We start from the raw sequence: 24,799 nt of genomic DNA, 5'->3' as shown, positions 1-24,799 counted from the left end.
TAGTCCACTATAGCATAGTTAGCTTTTTACTTCTGTCGGCTGCATTAACGCTTCAAACATCATAAAATGTTGTTCATTTGTGAAGATTATCCTGCTGAACAAACGCCTACGCGTTGGCCTACAAAAATACCTCATATGGTTTGTTCTCTTTTGCATTTACTGCACAGAAGAAACAAAAGGACACATTGGAGGCGATGGAATGTACTGCATTGGTTTGGAATGGCTGGAATGCTCAGCTCGATAGCATTGTTAGCTCAGGCTAGCAGTTAGCATATATGTTAAAAACACATAGAAGTTCATGATGCAATTGACATACTGTATATTTATATTCTTGTCATAATTAGACTCAGTATCCAATGTTTTACATGTGCTGCATGCAAGGAGAGGAAAATGGAGGAAAACCAATCACAGGGCTTGCAGTCTGCAATGTTTTCAACTATAGTTACATTTTTGAGGATTTCTATTTTGAACAAACTGTCTGAACTTGTACTCCTGTTTGCGTCCAATATCAGCTGATGGGCTTTATTCTTCCTATTCACTGACTTTCTCATTGATTGAAAGGATGACCAGGCTAGCAGGTGAATTGCATTTATAGCTTGTGAGTTACAGCTGTTCAACGCACAGCTGGTGTGCAAGATCAGGGTTCCTACTAAATGGTGAAACTTGTAAAGCGCAGGAAAGATTTGAAAATCACATGAAAGATAAATCTTGATTCTTTGCATAGCAGAGAGAGCTCTCATGCATGAACTCTCTGTGTCCACATTTAATAATGTGGACGCCCGAGGTTTTGACTGTCAACATCTCTCATGTTTGGGAGCTCAACGTGACGGCTGCTCACTTTAGCTGCTAGCACAATCTCCCAGGCAGAGCTGCAGTCCAGCTGTGAGCCATGAGAGGTCTATGGTATCGCCTGCTGCGGTTCTGCTCTTTTCAGTCTCAGTCTTACTCTCCCTCTCTCAGCACGCCTCCTCCTGATAATGCTGTCACTACTTGCAGCATCAAGCGGCCCCAGCAAGGATGATGGATGTGCGGTAGCGCGACTGTTGTCAAAGGTTGGGTGCATGTGTGACAGAGGCAGCGTAATCCCTGCGGGTATGTTCTGTATGTGGAAGAAGTTGTCTCTCTGTGTCAGCACTGTGGCCTCTTAACTTCCTTCCTTCTGTTTGTTTTGTTCTGCCTGCCCACTGTCTACAGGCACAGGAGTAAGGTGGATTAAAGACTTTAAACTGTGCGCAGGAATTAACATAAATGATTTTCTATTTGTGTTTGACCTGTGAACAATTCCCCCAGGTGCTTCCATGCCCTCTCTGCTGTGCTGGTTGGCTCTTCAGTTTGCCCAAAGTCACTCAATCATAATTTGTAGCTGCCGCAGTTGCCCTTGCTGCTTTATCACAGTCATAGACACTGTGCATCCTTTTTAAAGCAAGTTTGTTTGATAGGATTGATTAAACCTTAAAATGTGTACAAAGTGATTAAAGCTTCATAAGAATGCTACTTTGTTCGGGTGTCTGTTTTGACATTTAAAGCTATGATTTCGCAAACAAGGGGAAAGCAACAAAACAAGCAGAAGCAGTCAAATCTAAAAGAAAACCCTGACAAAATAAAAGGTCATATAGTAATAGTCAAAAAAAAAACCTTTACAAAATAAAGGAATACTAAACATCAGAATCAGAAATACTTTATCCATCCCAATAGTGAAAACTTTACTGTTGCTCATATTAAGATAGAAGCATATGAGATGTAAGCACGAAGATACAAGATATTAAATATAAAGGGGATATGTCGGATATGTTATAAATTTGACATATTCATCCCCAATGATGTCCTGGCTCTTGCTGTTCATTAGCCTACACGATTGCTTGTGGGGGCCAGATGGGACCATGTGGTATGGTAGTATCAGCATGGTCACTACCTGGAGCTTGCATCAACATAGCCTGGCTCTGTAGAAGGTGGCTATGCTGTTTTGGTTGTAGTGGCAACTAAGGGCCATAGGGTAGGTGATGTAATTTATCAGTAGGGCATAGGGGCATAACTGGGATGAGGGGTGTCTTCACTGAGTGCTTATCCTTTCATTCAGGCACAAGTACCTTGTGTTTGTTCAAATGTATATTACAAACAGTAGCAAGTGTAGAAGACTGGATGCACGGTTTAGGCATTTGTTTTGAACTACTATAAGCATCACTTGGCTTTACTACCCACGGTTTCTCTACATGTCAACTGGGATTGAGCACCAAAAGGGAATTTGTATAATGTTATCAAATGTATAAAAACTGGAAAGACAGAAATTAAATGATAATAGTGATGACTTATTTTTTTTGTCCAATGGATAACAATATTTTGAGGTTTCAAAAATGCAAAATGACTAAAACACAAATGTGCTCAGCTGTAATCCTTGCAAGACACTTACTGTAAACTCTGCACCAGTATTACATGCACCACTGATTTGGTCTTCACCATACTCTCTACCTCTCCTGTCCCCTTGTTGTTGCTTCTGTAGTCACCATGATACCACAACAGTTCAGAAACATAATGACCCTACAGTAGCAAGCGGCAGAAATGGCACTATTCTAAGAAAACTTTAACAATTCAAATCCAGTTGCCCTTAACTTGTAAGCATTAGATCTTTATACATATTCTGGACATATAAATTAATGATGAAAACGATGTAAGAATTATGACTTCAAATATTTAAAGCTGCTTTAAGGAACTTTTGGATTGTGTAGATTTTGGCGCCCCCTTTGGACAAAGTGGGAAGATGTATCTCTTTGTTAATATTTTCCTGTTAGCGATGTTTAATGACAATGAATTTCATCCTGCTTATTTCAAATGTCTCACATGCAACTCACAATTAAACCTGGGCATTGAAAATCTTCAAATAGGCTGTTTTGGAAGCAATGCTGTCATTTGCCTCATCTGACATTTATCCGGCAGCAGCAGATTCAAGCAATAAATGTAATTATAGAGAAATAATCAAACTGCTCTCTGATGGTTTTGTTTGCTTTTTAAGGTCATAAAGAAGCATTGGTATTACTGTAATAATAATCTCAGTCTGTTCCACGAGCTAAACGTCCTCACAGGAGCTTTGAGACAACATTAGTGGGTCATGATATTCTATGTATCACCACCTGAATGAATGAATCAGAAATGGTCTTCATAAATGTCAAAGTAACCTAAAGATAATAATGTACTTATCTGCCTGTCACTAAAGTATGCTCATGCTTTGACAAAGTTGTTCAATGTATCATAGGTTTTCTACGCTCTACATTATGTTGTTGTTGGACTAGACATCAATTTAGTAATGCCATTCATGTAACAGTTAGTGAGACTCAAAGAAAAACATCAAACCCACACAGTTCTGACATTTATGTGTGCATGATTCCAACAGGTGCCGGGGAGTTATCACATCCTGCACATTAAAACCTGCTGAAATGCCTCTAAGCTTTTAGCCACAGTGATTCTGTGCTGGAAATAATCTGCTTACAGCCTCTGGTGCTTTACATCTGCTTGGTGAGAGGTGTGTATGTCCCCGTCACTCCCTATCAGTAAAACACACAGAACTCGCCTCACAGAGCTGCTCTTCAAGGTACCAATATGAGAGAGTATCTTCGTCCTTGCTGTCGAAGACAACTAAAACACAAATCCAACTCTGCCAGGTAGCATTCTGACTTCAAAATCTCGACGTTATTGTGCATGAATCACAGTCATTAAATGCTTCAGTTGAGTGTGCGGCACAATTCATTTGTCTGAAGGTCGCAGACAATTGAAATGTCAAGCATATACTTTCATAGAGAACATGGTGAGGGATTATTTCCTTTGTCTGTGGATGATGGATGTTTTTTTTCCCTCTTGCTGGCTGGTGCAGTTGCGCTCAGGATTCAGCCTGCGAGGTATGGAGGCTTAATACATGACCTTGTTGAAGGAGCTGCAAAGGGGCAGTGGAAGGGAGGGGAGAGCTGCAGCCTTCCAATTACAATATGGATATGCTCTTCTCTGTAATGTACACTGCTGCAGTGCCCCTCATTTGACACATATGCAACCGCTTCTCAAAGTGTGGAATTGCAGTTAGTGGATTAGATAAATGCTGCAGTGCTGTGACTTTTCTTAGTAATCAAACAGTGAATTTAAGTGTTCAGCCTAGCTTAGCATAAAGACTAGAAGGTGGGAAAAACAGACCCAAAACTAGCATTTAAATATTTATGTGTATTTTAAATGTAGTATACATTGCCTATCCAGTTGCTTTCACAAAAATAGAGTTTAAGAATAATCAGACTTACAATGTCATGTGTTAATTTCTGTCCTTGAATGGGTTAACCCTTTGATCAGTGGTTCTGATATTTTTCAACCAATCACATTTATTCAATGAAAAAAAAAAGTGCAGTTTGGACCTCAGAACGTACAAAACATGTTACAAAGCAAAGACACGGAACAAACAAACATGTTTAAAAATCGCTTCACAATTTTTTTGACTGATTGTTTTTTTCCAGGCACAAATGCCCGACCCACTGAAAATGGCCTTGCGACCCACCTTTGGGTCCCGATCCACCAGTTGAGAACCACTGCCTTAGATCTTTGTAAAATAAATGCTCTTCGGTGCCTTCATTTGATTTTTTCAAATGTCATTTTTGTCATTTTTCAAATGCTTCAGATCCATATAAGCTGTGTATCCTCCTGTTAATGCTTCATTCCTGAGTCCCTACGGTTTCCTGATTTATTTTGTAGTTCTTGTCCCCAGTGTTGAGTGTTTCTTCTCTTCTCTTACTTCCTCCCTCTGTCTGGTTTCCCTCCATTTTTGATTGCCCTGATAGTCGTCACCTGTGTCGTTAGTCTCACCTGTGTCTGATTACCCCAGTGTCGATTTAGTCTTAGTGTACCTTCCCTCCTCTTGTCCGTTTACATCTACCCGTGTTCCCAGTGATTTGTTACTTTGTTTCTTGCATTTTTTTGGCATTTTGTCTTTTTTGGTTAAATAAATATTTTCTGTTTCGTTCTGCACTTGGGTCCTATTACTTGTCATTTGAACCTGTCAGACACGATGGTTCAAGCTACAATATTTAAATTTAAATAATTTACAGGATTATGCAAAAAAAATACAAATAAATCTGGCAGAGAGCAAAGGGCAATTTTCGCTTGGTTTAAAAATCCCAAGATGTCTTATTAAGTCCGCCTTTGAGCATATGTTGGTATTTAAAGTTGGAGCTTGCACCGAGCCATGTTGGCTGCTTTGCCTTGATTTAGATTTTAAGCATAGCTAGTAGCAAAGCCTGGAAGCCGTCAGGATGACTTTCTGAATTGAGCTCAAAACAAGCTGCATGCACATGCAACACAGTTGAATCAAAAAGTCCAATCAGAGCAATCATCTTATTCTTCGAATTCTGCATTGAGCTGAGGGGAGAGGTTTTTTTTTTTACTAAGAATGACATTGTTCAGAAATGTGGTAAAACTCACGGTCATGTTATTCATATTGCTCTTTTGTAAAGACAGCAAATTAACTTGTGTCCAATATGTTGCTGATTCTCTTATGGTTGATATCTTTTTTTTTAAAGCTGGATCATGTTTGGAATAATCTTGTGTTTCCATAGATAGGCTGAGAATTTTGCGTTTATGATGCCTTTTTGCTTTATCAAAAAGATTTGCACAGACAAAACAGTTTCCACTGAAGCTTCCTTCAGCAGAGCTGTGCTGTATCTTCTTTTCCTCATCTTAAATCATGTAAAATTGCACCTGCAGGTTTCAGCAGGTTTAAAATAGAGTATTGAGCGCAAGAATAGTGAACTGCTATTTTTATCATTTCCATTACAATGTGTTATATTTGGACTTTTTAGGATTTCTCTCCATCTATGACCTAATGAGCTGTAGGAAATCATCTTCCCTGCTGATATTCCCATCACTGCAAGCGTAGAAAACACTAGAATTGACATGAATCACTGACATCTCAGGCACAACATCGCCTTCTCAATCAGCCATGATGTTCCTGCCACTGAACGTGTCTCGCACACACAAACATACAACCCTAACTGTCCTCGTAAGAGCAGAGGGTCGCACCACGTTGGGAATTAGTCCTCACAAGTACAGCGAGATCAGGACACATAATCACACTGGCTAGCACACACACACACGCGCACACACACACACACAGACACACACACAAGGCTCCAGTCAGGAGCTAAAAATAGCCGTTATTACTGTGAATCAGTATTGCCAGTGAAACAGCTTTGTGCATTGCCAGAGATCCAGATTTGACGCTTGGGTAGATTCAGAATTTACAAAAACACTGCACCACAACCTTTGAATACCAAGAGGGCCAGACATGTGAGGCATCTTTCATTGTATAAATCACCTGCAAGCAATGAGGAATTAGAGGAGAGAAAACACACATTGCATGAATAAAAGTGCACATTTTTCACACCCTTTTACAGAGTTATTTGCATGTTTTGATACTGGGGGGAAAAGGGGGGTTGTTAAACGTACATCACTTAGGTGCAGGGTAATGCAAAAGAGCAGACTGAGGAAGAAGATATGATCGTATTGCTCAAATGCCACAAAAAGTCTTTAATCCATCCAAATCACTTTTATCAACGTTTCGACCAGAGGTCTTCTTCAGCTGACAATTTTGCTATTGATATTTGAAGAAAAAAAATAGATAACTTTAATTTACAGTAAATAGGAAAGAACTATGCACCTTAAATGTTTCAGAGCCGCCATAAATATCAGCCAATATTAGCATATCCAGTGACTAGAACTATCGGCTAATTTGGTAAACAGCAAATATGTGCTGATATATTACTAGTTTTATTCACCAGTCAAGTAGCATTTAGTTTTGAGTTTCATTGTATTACACTAGCAGTTCTCTTTCACCAGCAGATGGCGCTTTATGGATTACAACAAGTATTATCACTCTCCAGAGTGCGAAGGGTTAGGGTGGTGATGCATGTACATGTGCAGTTACTTTACAAGTGAGTGACTCTCTTGTCTTCATTATATATTGATATATTTTCCACAATTGTTTGATTACTGCATTTGAGCAATCAAAGCAATAAATGTGTCAACGTATCGATCAATCTCAACAGATTTCACAGATCTAAGAAAGATATCGGCCGATATATCTTTTTTTCTCCCCAACATCTGTATCGGCCCCATGCACAACATATCAGTCGGGCCCTAATTTAAAGATGAGTTTTATTGTAAGCTTTGTAAAGATGATTCTGTCAAATTAACCTGACGTTTCTTATTATAAGAAGAAAGGCAAACAGTCCTTCTGGTGCAGAACAAATCCAATAGAGTGCCATTTGATTCACAACGTGCAAATATCTCGAGATGCTGTAGAAAAAACGGGAAGAATTAATCAGAAAAATGACATTGGGGTTAAAGTAAGCTCAAACTAATTTGCATTCAAAACATGTTATATCATCCTGTTCCCATTTGGTTTTCAAAGCTATTAGAGATGCAAGATTCTCTGCAGAGTGAGTCAGTCACTCTCTAACCCAAAGACAGCCAAGTGTCCTAAATCACTGAGATGAGGTAGAACCATAAAAAATCCCCAGACACCACTCTTCATTCTGTGATGCAGAACTCCTGACGGCCCAGGACAATGGCTTTAACACATAAATAGAATCACTTACTGAGCACCAGTTACTTGTTTAGAAAAATCAATTGCTTTTTTTTTATTCTCTTGCTCTCATCCAAAATGAAAATGAAAGCTTATGATGCATTTCTGAGGTAAATCCTCTTCAACCCAATAAGCAGATGTCAAAATAAATGGGTGTTTTATTTGCCTCCTGTATCTGTGGATTGCTTTATTTGAAAAACCTGAGTCATGTCTAAAAGTATGTCTGTTTGTTCTTTAATTAAGATCCCCATTAGCTTCTGTGTTAAACAGTAGCTAGTCTTCCTGGGGTCCTCGTGTGAAGTTCTGTTGAATCCATGAATGTAGGATATACAGCCAAGAAATTAAGGCAAATAAATGTTAATATTCCACATCCACATAACTCATCAAAAACATGCTACTTCATCCAGAAGAGGCAAAGAACCCATGTGCTACCATGTACAATACCAATTCCTAAAAAAGGTGTGATTGTGTAAAATGTAAATTAAAACTGAATGTGGTGATTTGCAAAAAATTTGGATAGGAATTAGCACAAAGACAACAAGTCAAATGATAAAACAGAGAACTTTCAGTGTATTTGGAATATGATATACCCCTTTCAAATTTGACACCAGCAACACAAACATCCCAGGAGTCTTTCTGGAGTAAAGATGGGGAGGGAATCACCCCTCTGTGAAAGACTGTGCTGGCAAATAGTGCTACACTTTAAGAATAATGTCTTTGGAGATAACATTGAAAAGAATCTGGGGATTTCATCGTCTACATTACATATTAGAATTCAAAGTTTGAGAGGGTCTAAAGAAATCTGTATGCAGGGGAAACAAGGCAGAAAGCCAATATTGGGTAGCAGATATCTTCGGGCCTTCGGGTGGCACGGCATTAAAAACAGACATGTTTCTGTATAGTGGACATCACTGCATGGGCTCAGGAACTCTTGTAGACGCTGTTGTTTGTGAAAACAGTTCATCGCTGCATTCACAACTGGCTGAAACTCTACCATGCAAAGAGATACAGAGTGCTGTTAAAAGAAGAAGTGATGCAACAGAATGGCAAACATGACCCTGCCCAACTTTGTCTAATATTACATTCAAAATGGGCTTATCATTTCACATGTTTTCTTTGTGCAATCAAATACGATGTTTCAATGTTTTGCAAATCATCCACATTCTCTTTTTATTTTCATTTGTGTATGTCCCAACGTTTTAGGAGCTGTAGAAATCGAGTTTGTGCTTTAACAGAAAACACTGAAACATAACTGCTTACACACCGACTTCAAAGAAAAGCATAAACCTCACAATGCATGTGATTCAATTCCCTTTGTGGAGTGCGATTTTCCCACTCAGTCCCCCTGAGAATGTGAACAGTGTGTGAAACAAATTCTGGCCTAACAAGATTTAAACTGCAGAATAAAGCAATTACCATAATTTGTCAATAAAAGCCCATGATGCAAAATGACAACAGAGGGATGCAAATTGACTACAAAGAAGCACAAAAAGACCGCTTTCAGACTGGGTGTGTTGCTGCTAAGTTTGAGGAATGGGGAGCTTTATGCATTTCTGTGCCAAACTGAGGACTCATATATGTTTTCATATACTACACTCCTGAAAGTAGATCCTGGGGGGGGGGGGGGGGGGGGGGTCAAAAGACAGGATATGATGTAAGAAAGTCACAACTGACTGATGTTTACAATATATCCAGGATGGTGGGTGAAGCAGAGTCCAAACCTATGACAGTCTTAGCCTCTCTATCTTTGTAATTCATTGTTATTTGGACATATTCACAGTATCAATGAAGGAATGGAAAATAACATACTGGCAGAAAAGGGTATGAAGCAGCATATCGGTGCCCAAAGATCAAGCTGGTCATGTAAATGTCAGCACCCCCTCCTGCTTGCCTGCTGTGAATGTTTCTAAATAGTAACACGCTGATTTCATGCAGGGATTTTACTAGGAGGCTGGCAGAAGTCAGGGTGAAAAATTTTATTTCAGGACATTTTCCAGAGTATTGTGTATGTGTGGATACAGCAATTGTCTAATCATTTATCTATGACTAATCTATATTTACAGATTCTACATAAAAAATCAAGAATCGGTACACAGAGGGGCTGCATGGTGGTGCAGTGCTTAGCGCTGTTGCCTCACAGCAGGAAGGTTCCTGGTTGGAGTCCCCGTCAGACAGGGTCTTTCTGTGTGGCGTTTGCATGTTCTCTTTGTGCATTCAAGTGTTCAATCTGGCTTCCTCCCACAGCCCAAAGACATACTCGTTAGGTTAATTGGTGACTCTGTAAATGGCCATAGGTGTTAGTTCGAGTTTGCCCGGTTGTTTGTCTTTATATGTCAACCCTGTGATTGACTGGTGACCAGTCCAGGGTGTACTCCGCCTCTCGCCCAATAACAGCAAGGATCGACTTCAGCGACCCATGTTACCAAACAGGATAAGGGGTATAGCTGATGGATGGATTGATGTACAGGATTCTGGATTTTTGTAGCATGGGTAGAATTCTGGTTTCTGTTTGTAGTACATTTGTAGTCCAAGCTGTATTGAATAATTGTGTTTCAGCAGGCTTTGATATGCCCAGAGAAAACCGTGTGAACATCAGGGAAACAGGTGGAAGGTCATCAGCGCTGATGAAATGCCAGCTCCCACTGATGGTATTCCAACAATGATGTGTTGATCTCTATAAACACATGTCTGCTTTTAAAATGTTTAACTTTTATTCCACTGCTGAACTGAGACACAAGATGAACAGGCACTACTCCGGGATGTTTTCGACCAAGAAATGAAGGTGTTTACGCTGCAGACGTAAACGAAACACAGAAAAATAAGTCTTGCCTAAAAGTAATTTTCTACTGATCGCTTGCTTTACTGAAGGGGGAAAATCTCGCCTATCAGATGATGATGGACGATGATGGCTGATGGGTTTCAAGATTAATCTATAACAGAACAAGTTCTGTCTGTTAAACCTGACATCAAAACAAAAGGTGTTTGCTGCACAAATACAACATGCCATGAGATCATCCACCTGAAGTTCAAAAACAGGATGCCAGAACAGATCTAACATATTGGGAGCTTGGGGAGTGAGATTAGGGTAGGGAGGCCAGTAAATTATGTGAGTGAATATCATTTGTGTGCTTGTTTATGTGATGGTACATTTTTCCTTACCTGCATTGTCTTGTGTTGTCGCTATCACCCTGTGGGGCACTCGAGGTGAAACCTTTAACCCTGCTCGGACCTGATAGAACCTGAGAGAGGACACACACAGAAGAGTTACACAACAGAACAGAATACATGTCTATACTGTTTTGTCCAAATGATCATGAGCAATCAAGCAATGCATTATGGGAATTGTATAACACACAGTCAGGTCTCTTTAACAAAGCTTAAGAAACAAAAGGTGAAATATGGCTCCATAACAACTTTCTTTAATCATGGTAATAGCTCACGGCTGGATATGGATTCATGCTGTTTGTTATCATTTTAATGATACTATACTTGAACCCCAACTGTTTCTTTGCGATGTAGACAAATCGATGGTGTTAATGAAAAAAATACTTGAAGTGTAGCTGGAATCCTAAGAGAGAGAGAATCCTGACTTTGAAAACATTTCAAAGATTTGAAGTTTTTTGTCAACACTTGATGAAGAATTTCAACTATACAAGTGCACTGTCAAAAGAATCTCAAAACTCAGGAAGTGTGTCTGTCTAGTTTGGACTAAGATAGCACATCTCTTTTCAAGTAAAATGTGCTTGCTTCATTGGCAGATACTTTTACTCATTCATTTTTGCTCTTTATATCTTGATAAAATGTTTTTTCTGGACTATTCAGATGACTGTGGCTTATAATATGTTTAATGAGATACATTTAACCAAGATTTGAGGTTTTACAGTGCAGTTGCATTAAAAAGTTATTCAGTTTTAAATGAGAACAAAAGTTAGACGGATCATTAGCTTAATACCTGCTGGGTATTTTCTAACTACATCCCTAGAGATACCTAACATGAACAAATGTAAATAAAAGTGAAGATTCACCGAGGCTACTTGTTTCAGAGAACGTGTAGAGCTGTATGACAAATAGAGGAACATGGTGGTAAAACTGAGTGGACTACAACAAGCATGTTGTAAACATTTCCATGGCTACTTAAAAAATGATTTCCGTTTAACCATTTAAAATAAGCCCTGAATGCAATAAGGTAAATAGCGTCTGATATGGACGTTTTTGGGGGACTGTCATCGTTGACATGACCGAGAACACATTTATGCCCTTAATATTTGAATTTTTACTCAGTGAGACCAGAATTGACCGTTGTGGGACTTCATGATGCTCTGTTTAAGCCTTGACTAGACAGGTTCTGTGTACAAACCTTTACACGTACAGCTTTTAGCTTCAGAAATGATCTTCATGACATGGATAAGAAGTTAATAATGTCATGTTAAACAAAATCACCCATGAACTAAATGTTGCTGAATTATTCAAGCATGGTGGAGAAATGTTAGTACTGGGCCTCCAGTTTTAAAGTATTGGTAAATTTAAGGTAACAATAAAATAGGAGATAGATCCCCAATGGGAACTTTGTTTAATAGAGCTCAAAGCTACAACATAAATACAACAGAACAGGGTTGCTTAAAATGTAAAACATTATAAAGCAGTCCTACTGACTTAAGGATTCTTCTGTAATATCCACTACAGGCAGAAATTGGAAAACACGTCTTTCAAAAGGTCACTTTGACAGTTCAAGTCGACGCAGCTTTGTGTAAAAGCACATCTCAGCTCTCTTGGGACACATTGGCAGTCTGAGAGCCCAAAGTGTGGCTGTGAACACAGCCGTCACATCAGTGTGTTAGCGACAACGCTCGGGAAGACGGAGGCTTGACACAGAGGAGCACGGAAAAGGTTTTGAGGGTCGATAAATAAGTAACAGCTGTTTATGGGATGAAATAGGTCAAGTCAATAGCCAGTAAGTGGTCAGGCGCTAATGCACTATCTCTCACAGGGGAGATTTATATATTTGTAGGATGAATGTTTAAATATAGTGCATTATCGTTTACTAGTAAAAGAGGCTAGAAGGCCCTTTTTTGTGTTTTCTTGATGCTACAGGACAATGAAACTTTAACTGAACAATTAAACTTGGATAAATAAAATTAAGAAAATGCAGCTGTGCTTTAATATGTGTATCTTAATCATTTAGTTGCTAATTTGCCCCCCACAGTGAAAAGCAAATGTGTCATGATTATTGCCAACGATCCTTTTGCAAATCAAATGCAGATTCAATCTGTATTTCTAATGCAATCAGTGAACAACAGCTGTGTTCTCCACAACACTGGTACTAGAATTTATATTGGTTTAAGTGCTGCATTGGTGTTAAGATGCATACTGTAGGTCCTGGTAACTGAACTGTTTTTTCACAGGGCTGCATTTCTACAAAGGTATACACATATATATGGTGTTCACATCAGATATCGGCTGCTATCTGAAGCACTGCGGACACCAATAAAAACAGACAGACTACAGTGCACTCAGCTGAGGGGATTACCATCATAAAGCTTGAGCCCATCCCATTTACAGAGGAAAAATCACTTTGATAAAGCCGGTGTTTCAGCAAATCAGCGGGCCACCCGGTGAGAGGTTTTAATCTTCTTGCAGACACATCTCTGCAGAACACACATGACCCTTTTTCTGTCCTTACATTTTTGGCTGAACTGGAGAGGTGAACAATGTTGTGTCTGACCTTTTACTTAGACTGATTATTGCTCTTATTGGTGCAGCCAAATGAAATATAAATCTGCCTTTAAAAACATTTGTTTGTGTCCTGTTTTACATTGGTATATGTGCTTCTCTGTTTACATATTGTACTTGTTGTTTGTTTGTTTGTTTGTATCGCATCGTAGTATGTTGTAATCGTATCACATCATAGTAGCTACTGAAATCTGCAAGAACCGTCCTTTAGCAATTATCACTCTTTATCACCACATAAGTCAGCTGCTGCTTCACTGACTTCTGTTGAACAGCAAACTTAAAACTACCTAAAAGAACTATTTAGGTTTTTGTCACTTTTGGCGCCCCCAATGGACAAAGTGTACATTTTTATCACTTTGCTGTTCTCTATCTGTACATTTGTTGGAAGGGTATTCTGACAAAATGATCATCTGTCTTTTACGAGCAACCCACAATGAACCTTGGATAATTTCCCAAAAAGGCTGTTTTGACAGTGTGCTTTAGTGACACCTACCCTGCAGCAGGGGTTGCAGGCTCATAGAATAACTAAATAAAAATACTCAGTCTTGTTGGTGATTGTCTTGTTTGCTTCTGCAAGTCATAGAGGCATCAGTATTAAGTATTCAGTCTGTTTCATTAACAGCTAAAAACTCCTCACAGGAGCTTAAATATCCATTGTCAAAATATATCATTTAAAATGTTCTCTTCTTACGAGTTTGCTCATTTTGTTAGATTGATGTGGATGGCACGTACGTTGAACCCATCCTGAATAGCAATACACAATTAAATCAGACATTATGTCATTGCAAACATTGTCAGGGGATTATGGACACCTGATGAGGCTCAGGTGAGACTTGTAACCTTTTTCTAGCTGCAGTGAATCCTGTAAACACAACAGGCCAGTCTTTGTCACACTAAATTAAAACCAGTGTTGTGGGAACATCTCTTTACAAGATAATTTACATTGTACTTTCTTTATTTCAAAATCCCCATCCATCTGTTTCTACATTTTCATTTGGCAGTGTATGTGTTTAACATTTCCACTATGTTTAAATCAGTTAATAAAACTCTTAAAATAATGCCAAAAGCAATCTGTTGTGAACTTACCCGTACTTGAATAGCAAAGGCAACATCTCATATTATAGGTATACTGTGTCACTTACAGCTTCAAACTTATTGACCAAATCTTGTTTTAGTAAATGTAATCTTTTTTGTTCTTCATGTGTGAATATGTTCAAGCTGAGTGTCCATCACCAACTGGGGACACGAGTTGGAAATTAGCAATAGCTATATACTCTTTATGCAGCACATCAGTTTCATGCTTTGTATTGAAATTATGTTAAATTGCATTGTCCCTATTAAATAAATAAATTCAATTCAATCTGTGTAACTGAGCAATAGAAACAAACATCATGTGATCTCTGCAGAGTGTTGCTTACCCTCTTTGAAAGAGATCCACATTGTGAAACTTGTGCAGCTCTACAGAAAACTCCAGTGTTCCCTGTACTTCAGACATGATATAATCCCACTCATCACCTGTCAAAAGAGAAGACATTCAGTAAATACGACATATCAGACGAATCAGGCGGATAATACAAATTATGACATTTCAAATCTTCCTCACACAGTTATTTTTTTCTGCTTGCTGAGGCGATGAGACTTGTACAGTCCAGTGAGGAGCTTGGATATCAAGACATGTGACTATAGCCATCACATCACACATCACTGTTTAGGCAGATGTTAGAAATACAAACAATACAAACAACCAGAGGCGCTGCAGACCAACAGGGGGCCCCTTAGGGCTCACAAACCATAAACCAAAGCCATGTGCAAAGTTTGCAACGACAGTAGGAAACCTCCCTAAGGGGGCCCCATCTGACAGCACTCACTCTCATTGCCCTGCTAACCGTTGCATGAATTATTGCTGTAAAAGTTTTTCAATGAAAGAGTACAGTGAAAAAACAAGAGGAATTATCTGTCAACATTAACAGACAAAAAAAACATGAAATAAAGTGGAAGAGGAGTAAATGTCGGGACACTGGCAGGCATGATGGAGATGAACGATGGTTGGAGGATCCCCAATTGATTTTTGCCCAGGGCCCCAACAGACTCTAGAATCGCCTCTGCAAACACCAAACTATAATCTAGGTATTTTTAAGTAAAAACACTGATGTGTCCACCCCCTGTCATCCCTTTGGCATTATAACCTGTGTCTGATTAACTGTATAGCTCTGCTGCTTTGATGCATTGCCCTTCAATTAAATGTCAATTACATTCAAATCAATAATTTCATCGTCTCTGTTCCTTTCGTTCCTTTATAGCTCCGGTGAGAATCTTTCATTCTTCTTTATATATTTGTTCTGTACATGTTATGTAGCGTTGTTGACCAGCATTTCCTCCTGCTTTTTATCTTTTAAAAACCGGATTTAATACTCTTTGAATCTTTGAATCTTTGATGTGGAAAACCAGAGGCTATTTCTGCAGTGTGCTTTAATCGCCTCACCTGACACATTCCCAGCAGCAGCAGCAGCCGCTTCAGGCATTACAATTATTGTATTGAAATAGTTCATCTTAATTCTGATGGTCTCATTTGCTTTTGTTGCATCAATATAAAAACAGTCTGTTTCACATCCAGGGGAACATTCCTCACAGACGCTTTTAGTTAGATGTGTTTTCTAATGTTTAAAACTTAAGGTCTTATATATCCAATCTGTTCTTCATTGTTTTAGGGACTCCAATATATAACTCCTTATCCCTTTTATCCCTAAGTTGCAAAAAAGTCTGATAGCTCTTGCCTATATCAAATCAATTGACGGAAATCTTAACCGGAAAAAGATGCAATTATTAGCCTTCAGGATTTGTGGCTCAACACGGTGCTTTACGATAGTGACCAAAGCCTAAAATGACTGTATCAGATAATTGGAAATTGAGGTCCCATGTATTATGCTGTGTTCAGCAAATTGTAGTGTTGAAATAAAGTTGAGTTCACACCCATATAAGGATTAACAGCAATTAAAGCTCACTGTTTTCCCAGCATATCCAAACCATCTCACTTAAAATCCACTTTTTGCTTTAAATCCACAATGCCTGCAGTGTTATTAAAAACAGAGACATGGACTGCATAATCTGCAGAGTTCAGTGATAGTGCCATGGCAGCTGAAACACATGAAAAACTGAGCTGCCACCAAGCAACAGGAGATGAAACACTGACAGTATTTACGGCAAAGTGTATCAAATAACCCCTCATTGAACGCTTTGAAATACAACCCTTGCATGTGTGCAATGCTCGGTTAGAGTTCCTGTAAATGTTGTATAAACTGACACAGAGAATCAGTGGAGGATGCACACAAGTGACAAAACAGAAACAAAGTCATCGCTGTAATATAAACTTTAAGAGCTGCATCATCCCTGATGCATTATGTCTTTGGCTTAGCTGCCTTAAAAGCTATCTCAGTGCACTTTCCTTAAGCAGTGAAGATTTATCCAGCCCGGCTGATTTTATTACACCAGAGCCCAGACACTGGGGTACTGGGAGACATTAATTTGCTGCAACTAAAATGCAAAAAATCCTCCTAATTAAAGTGTATTTCAGTTCACAGATATTCTGTGAAAACCCCTGATCTTTCTACCATGGCCAACAAAAAGTGGCAGCTTTAATCTTTATGTTTCTTTATCAGCAGTTGACCGTTTGCTGGCTCATCCCTGCTTCATTAACTGCTGTGGCCATGCCTTTTAAGTTGAGCATTCTTGCATAAAAGATTTGTTATCATAAAAGTATAAGAAAACATTAAAATTCATACAATTTTCAGAAACAGAGCTGCTTAATTTCAAATAGGATGTCAAAGCTGGAATGCTTCTATTTTGGGCCAGAAATGACGGTTTCTGGCAGGTTTGTTCGTAAAAAGAGTTTTAATGTTGCTTGACAACTTGTTGGGGTAGTCAAAAGCTTGAATGCCTCTATAACGACAACTGTCTCTAGTAGCCTATGTGTGTGAATCAGCAGCCAGCTAGGTAATTAAGCTAACAAATAACAAATGGTTGGAAACCGAGACTTCTTTTGATGTTGATGTCTAAAAATAGACTCAAGAATCCTGGAAAATGAGTTTTAATGGAGCTTGACAAGTTATCATAGACAGGGGTAGTGGAAAAAACTTGAATACCTCTATAATGACAGCTGTCACTGGTATGTTTGTGAATCAGCTAGCTAGCTAATTTGGCTTACAATTAATCAGTGAACGGTTGAAAACACTGTCTCCTTATTTGATGTTGATGGGTTTTTTTTTTTTAAAGATTTATTTTTGGCCATTTTGTGCCTTTATTGGAGAGATGGGACAGTGGATAAAGTCAGAAATCAGTGAGAAAGAGAGTGGGGAATGACATGCGGGAAAGGAGCCAGAGGTCGGATTTGATCCTGGGCCGCCTGCTTGGAGGACTATAGCCTCCATACATGGGGCGCGCGCTCTAACCACTGCACCACCAGCACCCCTATGTTGATGTTTTAAAGCTGACTCGAGAATCTTGTAAAAGATGAGAGACAATTTTATGGTGCTTGACGCATTTTTATGATATTATGCTATAAAATGTATTGTTAGTTGGTGAGTTAATCCTATGGTGAACTCAGTGTCACACTTATTGTGCCTCATACAACTGTTTGGCTGCCTAGCTTATACAGCTTGAAAAATAAAGGATTTTGAGGATGACCTTGAAGACTAACAGACACATTTGCCAAATGACAGGGTATTCCTAGGTAACATTGTTAAAGTTGTTTACCTCTCAAAATGATGTAGATATTAAACAATGAGCTTAATACTTTATCATTGCTGTAGATAGTAATGTTGTTGCGATGGATATGCTGAAAATGCCATCTTGTGTCAAAGCAGATAATCACACTGCTTCTGTATTCCTTTTGCTATGCTGTGCATTTTGTTTTTGAAAACCTGGAAGAATATGCATCCGTCCATCCTTTTTTAAGTTGGCTACCTCCAATGCGCACTTATGTCCTATTTTTTATATTATTAAGAGAAACTCAACAATAATCCACTAAGAGAAGCCCTTGCAACAGTGGCAATGAATAGCCTAATTTATCTTAAATATGTGAAAACCTGAAGCAGACCCAGCCTCATTGGTGAATAGACATCTGCCATGACTGGATGAGCTAGAAAAGTGAGTTTGAGGGTGAAGGTAAATCTATGCAGCAAAAAATATATTTTGATTCTAATTCAGTAACCTCGAGTGAATGATAAGGTTAAATAACTTTGGTAAGGGACTTTCTAATAGTGATGTAAAAAAAAAAGTATATACATAAATACTAGATTAATCTACAGTCGGTTCCAATTTGTCACTTTATGAGCAGAGGAATGTATTCACAGTCCCTTCCCGACAGCTCAATTTCATTAGTGCAAATAGGGCGAGTATAAGGTGGCTTTTTCAATTGGCAGGAAACCAGTCTCGTTCACCTCACTTATGCTGAGAAGATGAATTATAAATATCTTTGCCAAGTCTGAACATAGGAAGGAGGAGGAATAGTACACCTTTAGTAAGACTTGAACCTATATGCTTCCAATAGCAGCAGTCTGTGAGAGAACATTGTTAAAACATATCAACATTAGGACCAGCAGCAGTACAATCAACAGCCTTGAGAAAGTCAGTTACCCTTTTGTATAGTATTGCATTGACTTCTCTATTCTGCCACAATAGATAAAATATTAGGCAACAGTGTTTTCCTCTTTTTGTGACTCTACATGCCATATTGACCAACTTGTCACACATAAAAGTAATATTTAATGTGTCAGGGTGAGAACAGAGAAAAGCAGTCGTGCTGTGTCATGAGTGTATTAAAGGTAATTTGATGTGAGAGTGTTAGTCAGTGCAGTTTGTACAGCGTGTCCTTTCTTCAGTGTTGATAGAGCTAGCTAAAGCAGCTTCATTGTTTCCCTAATCCAAGCCCACATCCCACTTATCTGTTCTCTGCTGTCTTTAGAAGCTGATCACTTCTCCAGCTATTTTAGTGGATACTTAACTCTTTTAAACATTTGTTTTATTCAATCAAGGCTTGATATGCTTTCTTTCCCACCTAAACATCCACTATATGTCGGGGTGTTAGCGATACCAGATACTAGCAAGCAAAATCCTGCACACTGTCTAAATTGCACAAAAACATTGCCAACATATTTGTGCAATTTTAACAGTGCCTTCTCTTTCTTCCACTCGTGGTCGCTTTTCAATAAATATGTAAAGTTTCCATTAAAGATTTGGTATCATTTGGGGAGCTGGTGGCCGAGTAGTTAGTTTGCACACCACATACATGTACAGAGGCTATTGTCCCAGGTTTGGATCCGACATGTGGCTACTTTCTTGCATGTCATCCCCCACTCTCTCTGACTCTATCCACTGCCCTGTCTCCAATAAAGGTTCAAAAAGCCCCAAGATAATTAAAATAATAATAAAGATTTGGTACTTTTAAATACTATAGATCAGTGTGGTTCTCAACTGGTGGGCCTGGACCCAAAAGTGGGTTGCGTAGCCGTGTTCAGCGGGATGCGAATGTGTGCCTGGGGGAAAAAATGGTGTCAAAAACTCTAAGAAGCACTTCAACAGTGGTTCAAACAGCACTCTTTTTAAAAAATAAATCTGATTGGTTGAAAAATATCAGAAAATTGGGTCGCATAAAACAGTTTGTAGCTGGTCCTGAGGCCAGTTGAGAACCACTGCTATAGATTATTGAAAGAATCGAGATTGTATTGATTCAGAGATAATTGGTTTTAAAATGTATCGAAAAGTATTGAAATGTTCAGAATTTTGACTACTTTACTATATCTTGAACACATGGACATTATATTTACTTATTGTCAGCTTCTGCTGAAAATCCATCAATGAGTTGATCTAATCAAAGCCTGGACTTAAACCCACGTTGACAGCTTTGAAGGCACACAGCTGTCATTCATCTAAAGAGGAAATATCGTGTTTAATGACAGTGACAGCAATGATCATGCTAATAAAGGACAAAGATGAAACTATTCCTGGAGTGCAGCTTAATACTTCAGGTTACTTATATTTTAATAAATTATAACCAATCTCATGAAAAGACCCCAACATTGTGTTTTCCTTCTTCATTTTCTAAGTCAGGTCATAGCTATTTTTCTGTTAATAAAGATGTAGTTATATAAAATCGCTCATGTCTGGAATTTTTTTTAAAGCTAAGGCTTTAGATATTTAGTCAGCTAACCCTAACCCTAACATTTTTGTTTTTGCATCAGGATTTAACAGAACAAAATCTTAATTATTGGAAATCTATTCCCAACACGAACTCACAAAGACGTTTTCTGTCTCCAGAATCTAGAAGGCCTTTTTCTGGACTATTTCAAAGATAATCTAGTATTTCCCCACCAGGATTTTAAGAAGTTTAGAGACTGAATTCAGGCAACCGTGATGGCAAATTTACAGCCGTAACACTTATGTGCCTGTATGTTTTTCTGAGTGTGTTGAGCATTGTAATATTCCTGGAAATTTCTGGGAGAAACAACCCTGAAATAATTTAAAGACGCAATAGAGCAAAGGTCTGAGTTAAAGCTGATCTATGAGTTGACTTTAGAGGCATATCCTTATAATACACGCCCCATAAAGATACAAACCACCATGCTAACCGATAAGATGTGTTTGTTTGGCTGCACTGTAAAGCACACCAGCTGCTGTGTTGTTTTATGTCTGACAAGGTAGCTGCTAAAGGAGTGTTTGCTTTCCCACAGAGACTCTAACAAGCTTTATTTAACTGCACATGAGGATACCATAAGGGTCGCTAAATCAATGAGAAAAGAGCTTTGCATCTTTAAATATCATCTGGCTCTGAAACATCTCACAGGGATTGTAAGGTGCCCTTTCTTAAACCCTCACTTGGACAAAGACATTTTTCTGTAAAGGGATCAATACGTCGAATACCTTTCCTGCAGAACTAAAACTGGATCCTGACTCGGCTCTTTCCAAACTCCAAAGCAGTTTTTGAAGGTGGCTCAGTCATTTTGTCATGTATGCTGTGGTGCTTCCTGTTGTTTCATTGTATCACAGTATGTGTCTTATATTCTTGTCTGGGTTATTGTTGATCCTTTGTGTGTTTGTTGTTGACATTTAAGTATGTTTAAAGGCCCACCAATGGAAAAGGCTTTACAAATCAGCTTATAGGCTTCAAATTCTGCAATGCATGGCATCAAATACATCCATCACTGTCCCTTAAAAACAAATATCTATGAAGCTGTAGCTGTCTTTATTTCTGATATTGGAGCTCTATCCCTCAATTTCTACAAATTTCTACAAATACAAATTCCCTTGACTTGTCTTTAATGCTTGGCATTAAAGACAAGTCAAGGGAATTTGTATTTGAATATCCCAAAGTCCCAACTCACAATTTGCCTCAGGGTTCTTTACAATCAGTACAGCATATGACACCATTAATAAAACCCCTTTAAACAAAGAAACGTTTAAAAATGCCAACAAAATATGTTAAATCAGTTTGCCTTGCACCCTGTTCTCAGTGTTGTTGTCACAGTTAAAATGCATGTGTCCTGATAGCTGCACAGTTCTGCCCCCCCTTACAGATCTGCACAACCTGTAGCAAAGCTGATGTTTATCTCCGCTGCTTGTGCACTTTTACAGCTATCTCTTCCTGCATTTTCTACTTGCTGCGAATCATTAAACACTAATCATTACAAAACAGCCGTCTGCTGTCTTATTACTATTTAATGCAGGCCACCACACGCTGGCTTTGTTGGAGGTCTACAGTGCACTGGTAACAACAGTAATTCCTCCACCTTAAAGTGCAAAATAAGATAAAAACTTAAACTCTTGGCTGCGTTCAAGCTGCTGCTTCTGTTAGCGTCAGCTCAGTTGGGAATGCTGACTGACAACTCCCATCTCGTTTTAAGGGGAGGATGAGGAGGTGTTCACAGTGACTGAATGTATAATGAGCAGATTTTGCTGGTCATGTCTGCGTAGGTGTGATTGTAACACAGAGAGTCATTATGTGCCACATCTGGAAAATGCTGTGGGTGCGGGTGTGTGTGCAGCTCAAAGGGCTGCAAATTAATCTCAACCATTATTCCATTCATTAACATTCAACTCCCTCTGCAGAACACCAAAACAGACAAAGGGACCATCGCCACACAGCGATATGTGACAAAAGACCAATGAGTCACAGCAGCTTTGTCCAAGAAAGAAAAGGAGAAATAAAGCAAACAATGTGAATTTCTGGCCTCGTGTTTTGGAGTATTTTATTAAGATTTCAATTAAAGTGCATCTGGTATCCACACTCTGGACATGTAGAGACAGAGAGTCCTTAACAGGAAAGCCCTGATCCAGCAATCATGTGATGCTATAATCTGGTATTTGCTAAAACCTTCCATAGAGCTGTATTAGGCTCTTTGTTGTTAAAATTACTGTTCTAAATCCCTGCAAAATGCAAAACAAGGAAACAAGTGGCCTGAGTTATCACGTTAAATGAGTCGGTTATGACTTTGAGAGGGTGCGATGAGTGTCCTTGATATCGCCAAATGAGATTCTTTTGATCAAAGAGCCGAGTCTGCACAAAAAAAAAAAGAGGCAGATGAAGTCACCAGCTGGAAAATCCTTAATTCACTCCCACTTTGTACTTTGTAGTGTTTGGAGGGCTCTTAGAGCATGCACGGAATCTACAGTCAAGATCATAATAACGCATTCGGCTACATTTTGCACTCATAATTTTGTGACTCCTGATATGCAAATTGTGTGTAAGCCATGCAAACAAAAGTGAGTGTGCTCCCCAGGAATTGGTCAAAGAAGGGAAGATGTTTCATCTTGCAGCTTTGGAACGACACAGTCATGACCCCTGAAGTGGTCTTGTGGTTTCAGATGTTTACATCAGTCACATGAGGGGCGAACTCATGCTGCATCAGAGCATGAACAGCTGATTAACTTTAATCTAGTTAACCTTGCATTCTTGTCAACTCCTACCTAATGTTTTTTTTTTACAGAGTAAATCCTGCTATGTTTTCATTTGGAAGTGGGATCTTTGCTTTGTTCATTGTTGGACCGCAGTGTGGGACAATTTCAGACATCATGTGTGAAAAACTGATAATCATCAGCACACACTGCGCTGTGGGGCAGCTTTGGTAAACAACCCAATAGCAGCATTGTTTGTCAATCAAAATCTAATTAATTCTGTTAGACCATCTAAACAAAACAGCTTAATGAATATTTCAAGGCATAATTGTGCTATAAATAATATTTATTTTTGCTTTGTTAACTTAGCATTGTGTTGTCAGCTCTATTTACACAAGGACACATGACCACCACCATGTGAGACAAAGACCCTCAGCTGCCCAATAGAAGAAAGCTAAGCTGTATAGATTATGCTTAAATAGTCATTTGATTTAATTTTCCCATAAAATCCCTCCTCATTCAGCCTAGCATCTCTGTAACCGGCAAGCAGTCTACGGTACAGCAGCTTTCTCTCCTTTAATGTCAAACAGCGAGCTTTACAATCCTCTCATGTCCACGCACATGCACACATTTCACACAACGAGCATCCCGTAAAGCACAAGCGGCAGGGTGTCACATTCTCAAGAATCAAACAGTCTCACCTTAGCAGTGATGTAGAATAATATCTGCAAAGGGTTCGGTTCCAGCCTTCACTCAGTAAATCGCAATGTTTATATCAGCGCTTCTCCGGCTGCTGCTGCTGTTGCCATGGTTATTCATCCAGACCCTGTATGTTCTGCAGTCTCCCCCTCTCTCTCTCTCTCTCTCTCTCTCTCGCTCTCCCTCTCTCTCTATTCTTTCCCTATGTCTCTCTCTCTCTCTCCTGATTTCAATTTGGGAAAGTGCAGCAGTGTCTGTCGCGGAATCTTGCAGTGTGTTTCTCCACCAGGTCCGCCACGCGTTTTTTTTTTTTGCACACAATACGCAGAAGACAGTGGCTATAGTTTCATCAGGCGAACATTAATTATATCCAGCAGCCAGTCACTGTGTGTGTGTGTATGTGCCCTGCTGCTTCTGCTGCACTATAGTATGTGCGTCCACCGCGCGAGCTGACGTCAGAGCCGCCCTCTAAAAGCTGAAGTGAACCGTAAAGACGATTATTATAATGAAAATTTAAAAAACAAGAGTACTTTGGACAAAACAGTGATGCAGTAAAAACACGAGAATGGCACGTGAAAAAAAAATTAACTTTGGTCATACTTCCATTTTTTTTAAAGTCATATTTGGAGAGTTTGTCAAAGCAAAAAAAAAAAAAAAATCATTGCCCCCTTGTTTTTATTTACTGTTTTTGTCTAAATCTCCCTGGTTTAAAGATAATTATTGTAGGCTGGTGGACTGTTAAGATCCACAGCCTATAATTGAAAATGTAAGCTATTTAATATAAAATTGCTAAGTGAACACAATGACAAGTTTTTATCCAGTGCAACCACATTTGAAAAAGTCTTGTTGCCCGAGTATTTACAACATTAAGATGTGCCC

The 24,799-nt window shown here is 39.0% G+C and overlaps 1 protein-coding gene across 1 annotated transcript in view; it reads right to left on the bottom strand.

The window, feature by feature from the left end:
• fam135b (family with sequence similarity 135 member B) overlaps positions 1–24,373 on the bottom strand; it is a 55,149-nt gene extending 30,776 nt beyond the window's left edge. Inside the window, exons 1-3 of the mRNA XM_061059538.1 lie at positions 23,923–24,373; positions 14,755–14,851; positions 10,766–10,845 (exon numbers count right to left, since the gene is read on the bottom strand). Coding sequence (XP_060915521.1) covers positions 10,766–10,845; positions 14,755–14,831 — 157 coding nt within the window. The 5' untranslated portion in view covers positions 14,832–14,851; positions 23,923–24,373. The remainder of the gene's footprint in view (positions 1–10,765; positions 10,846–14,754; positions 14,852–23,922) is intronic.
• Between the last annotated feature and the right edge of the window lie 426 nt (positions 24,374–24,799).

Source organism: Labrus mixtus, chromosome 16 (assembly GCF_963584025.1).
Source record: "Labrus mixtus chromosome 16, fLabMix1.1, whole genome shotgun sequence".
NCBI classification, from domain to species: Eukaryota; Metazoa; Chordata; class Actinopteri; order Labriformes; family Labridae; genus Labrus; species Labrus mixtus.
Note: the sequence above shows the minus strand (reverse complement) of the source record. Positions and strands in the feature narration are given on the sequence as shown.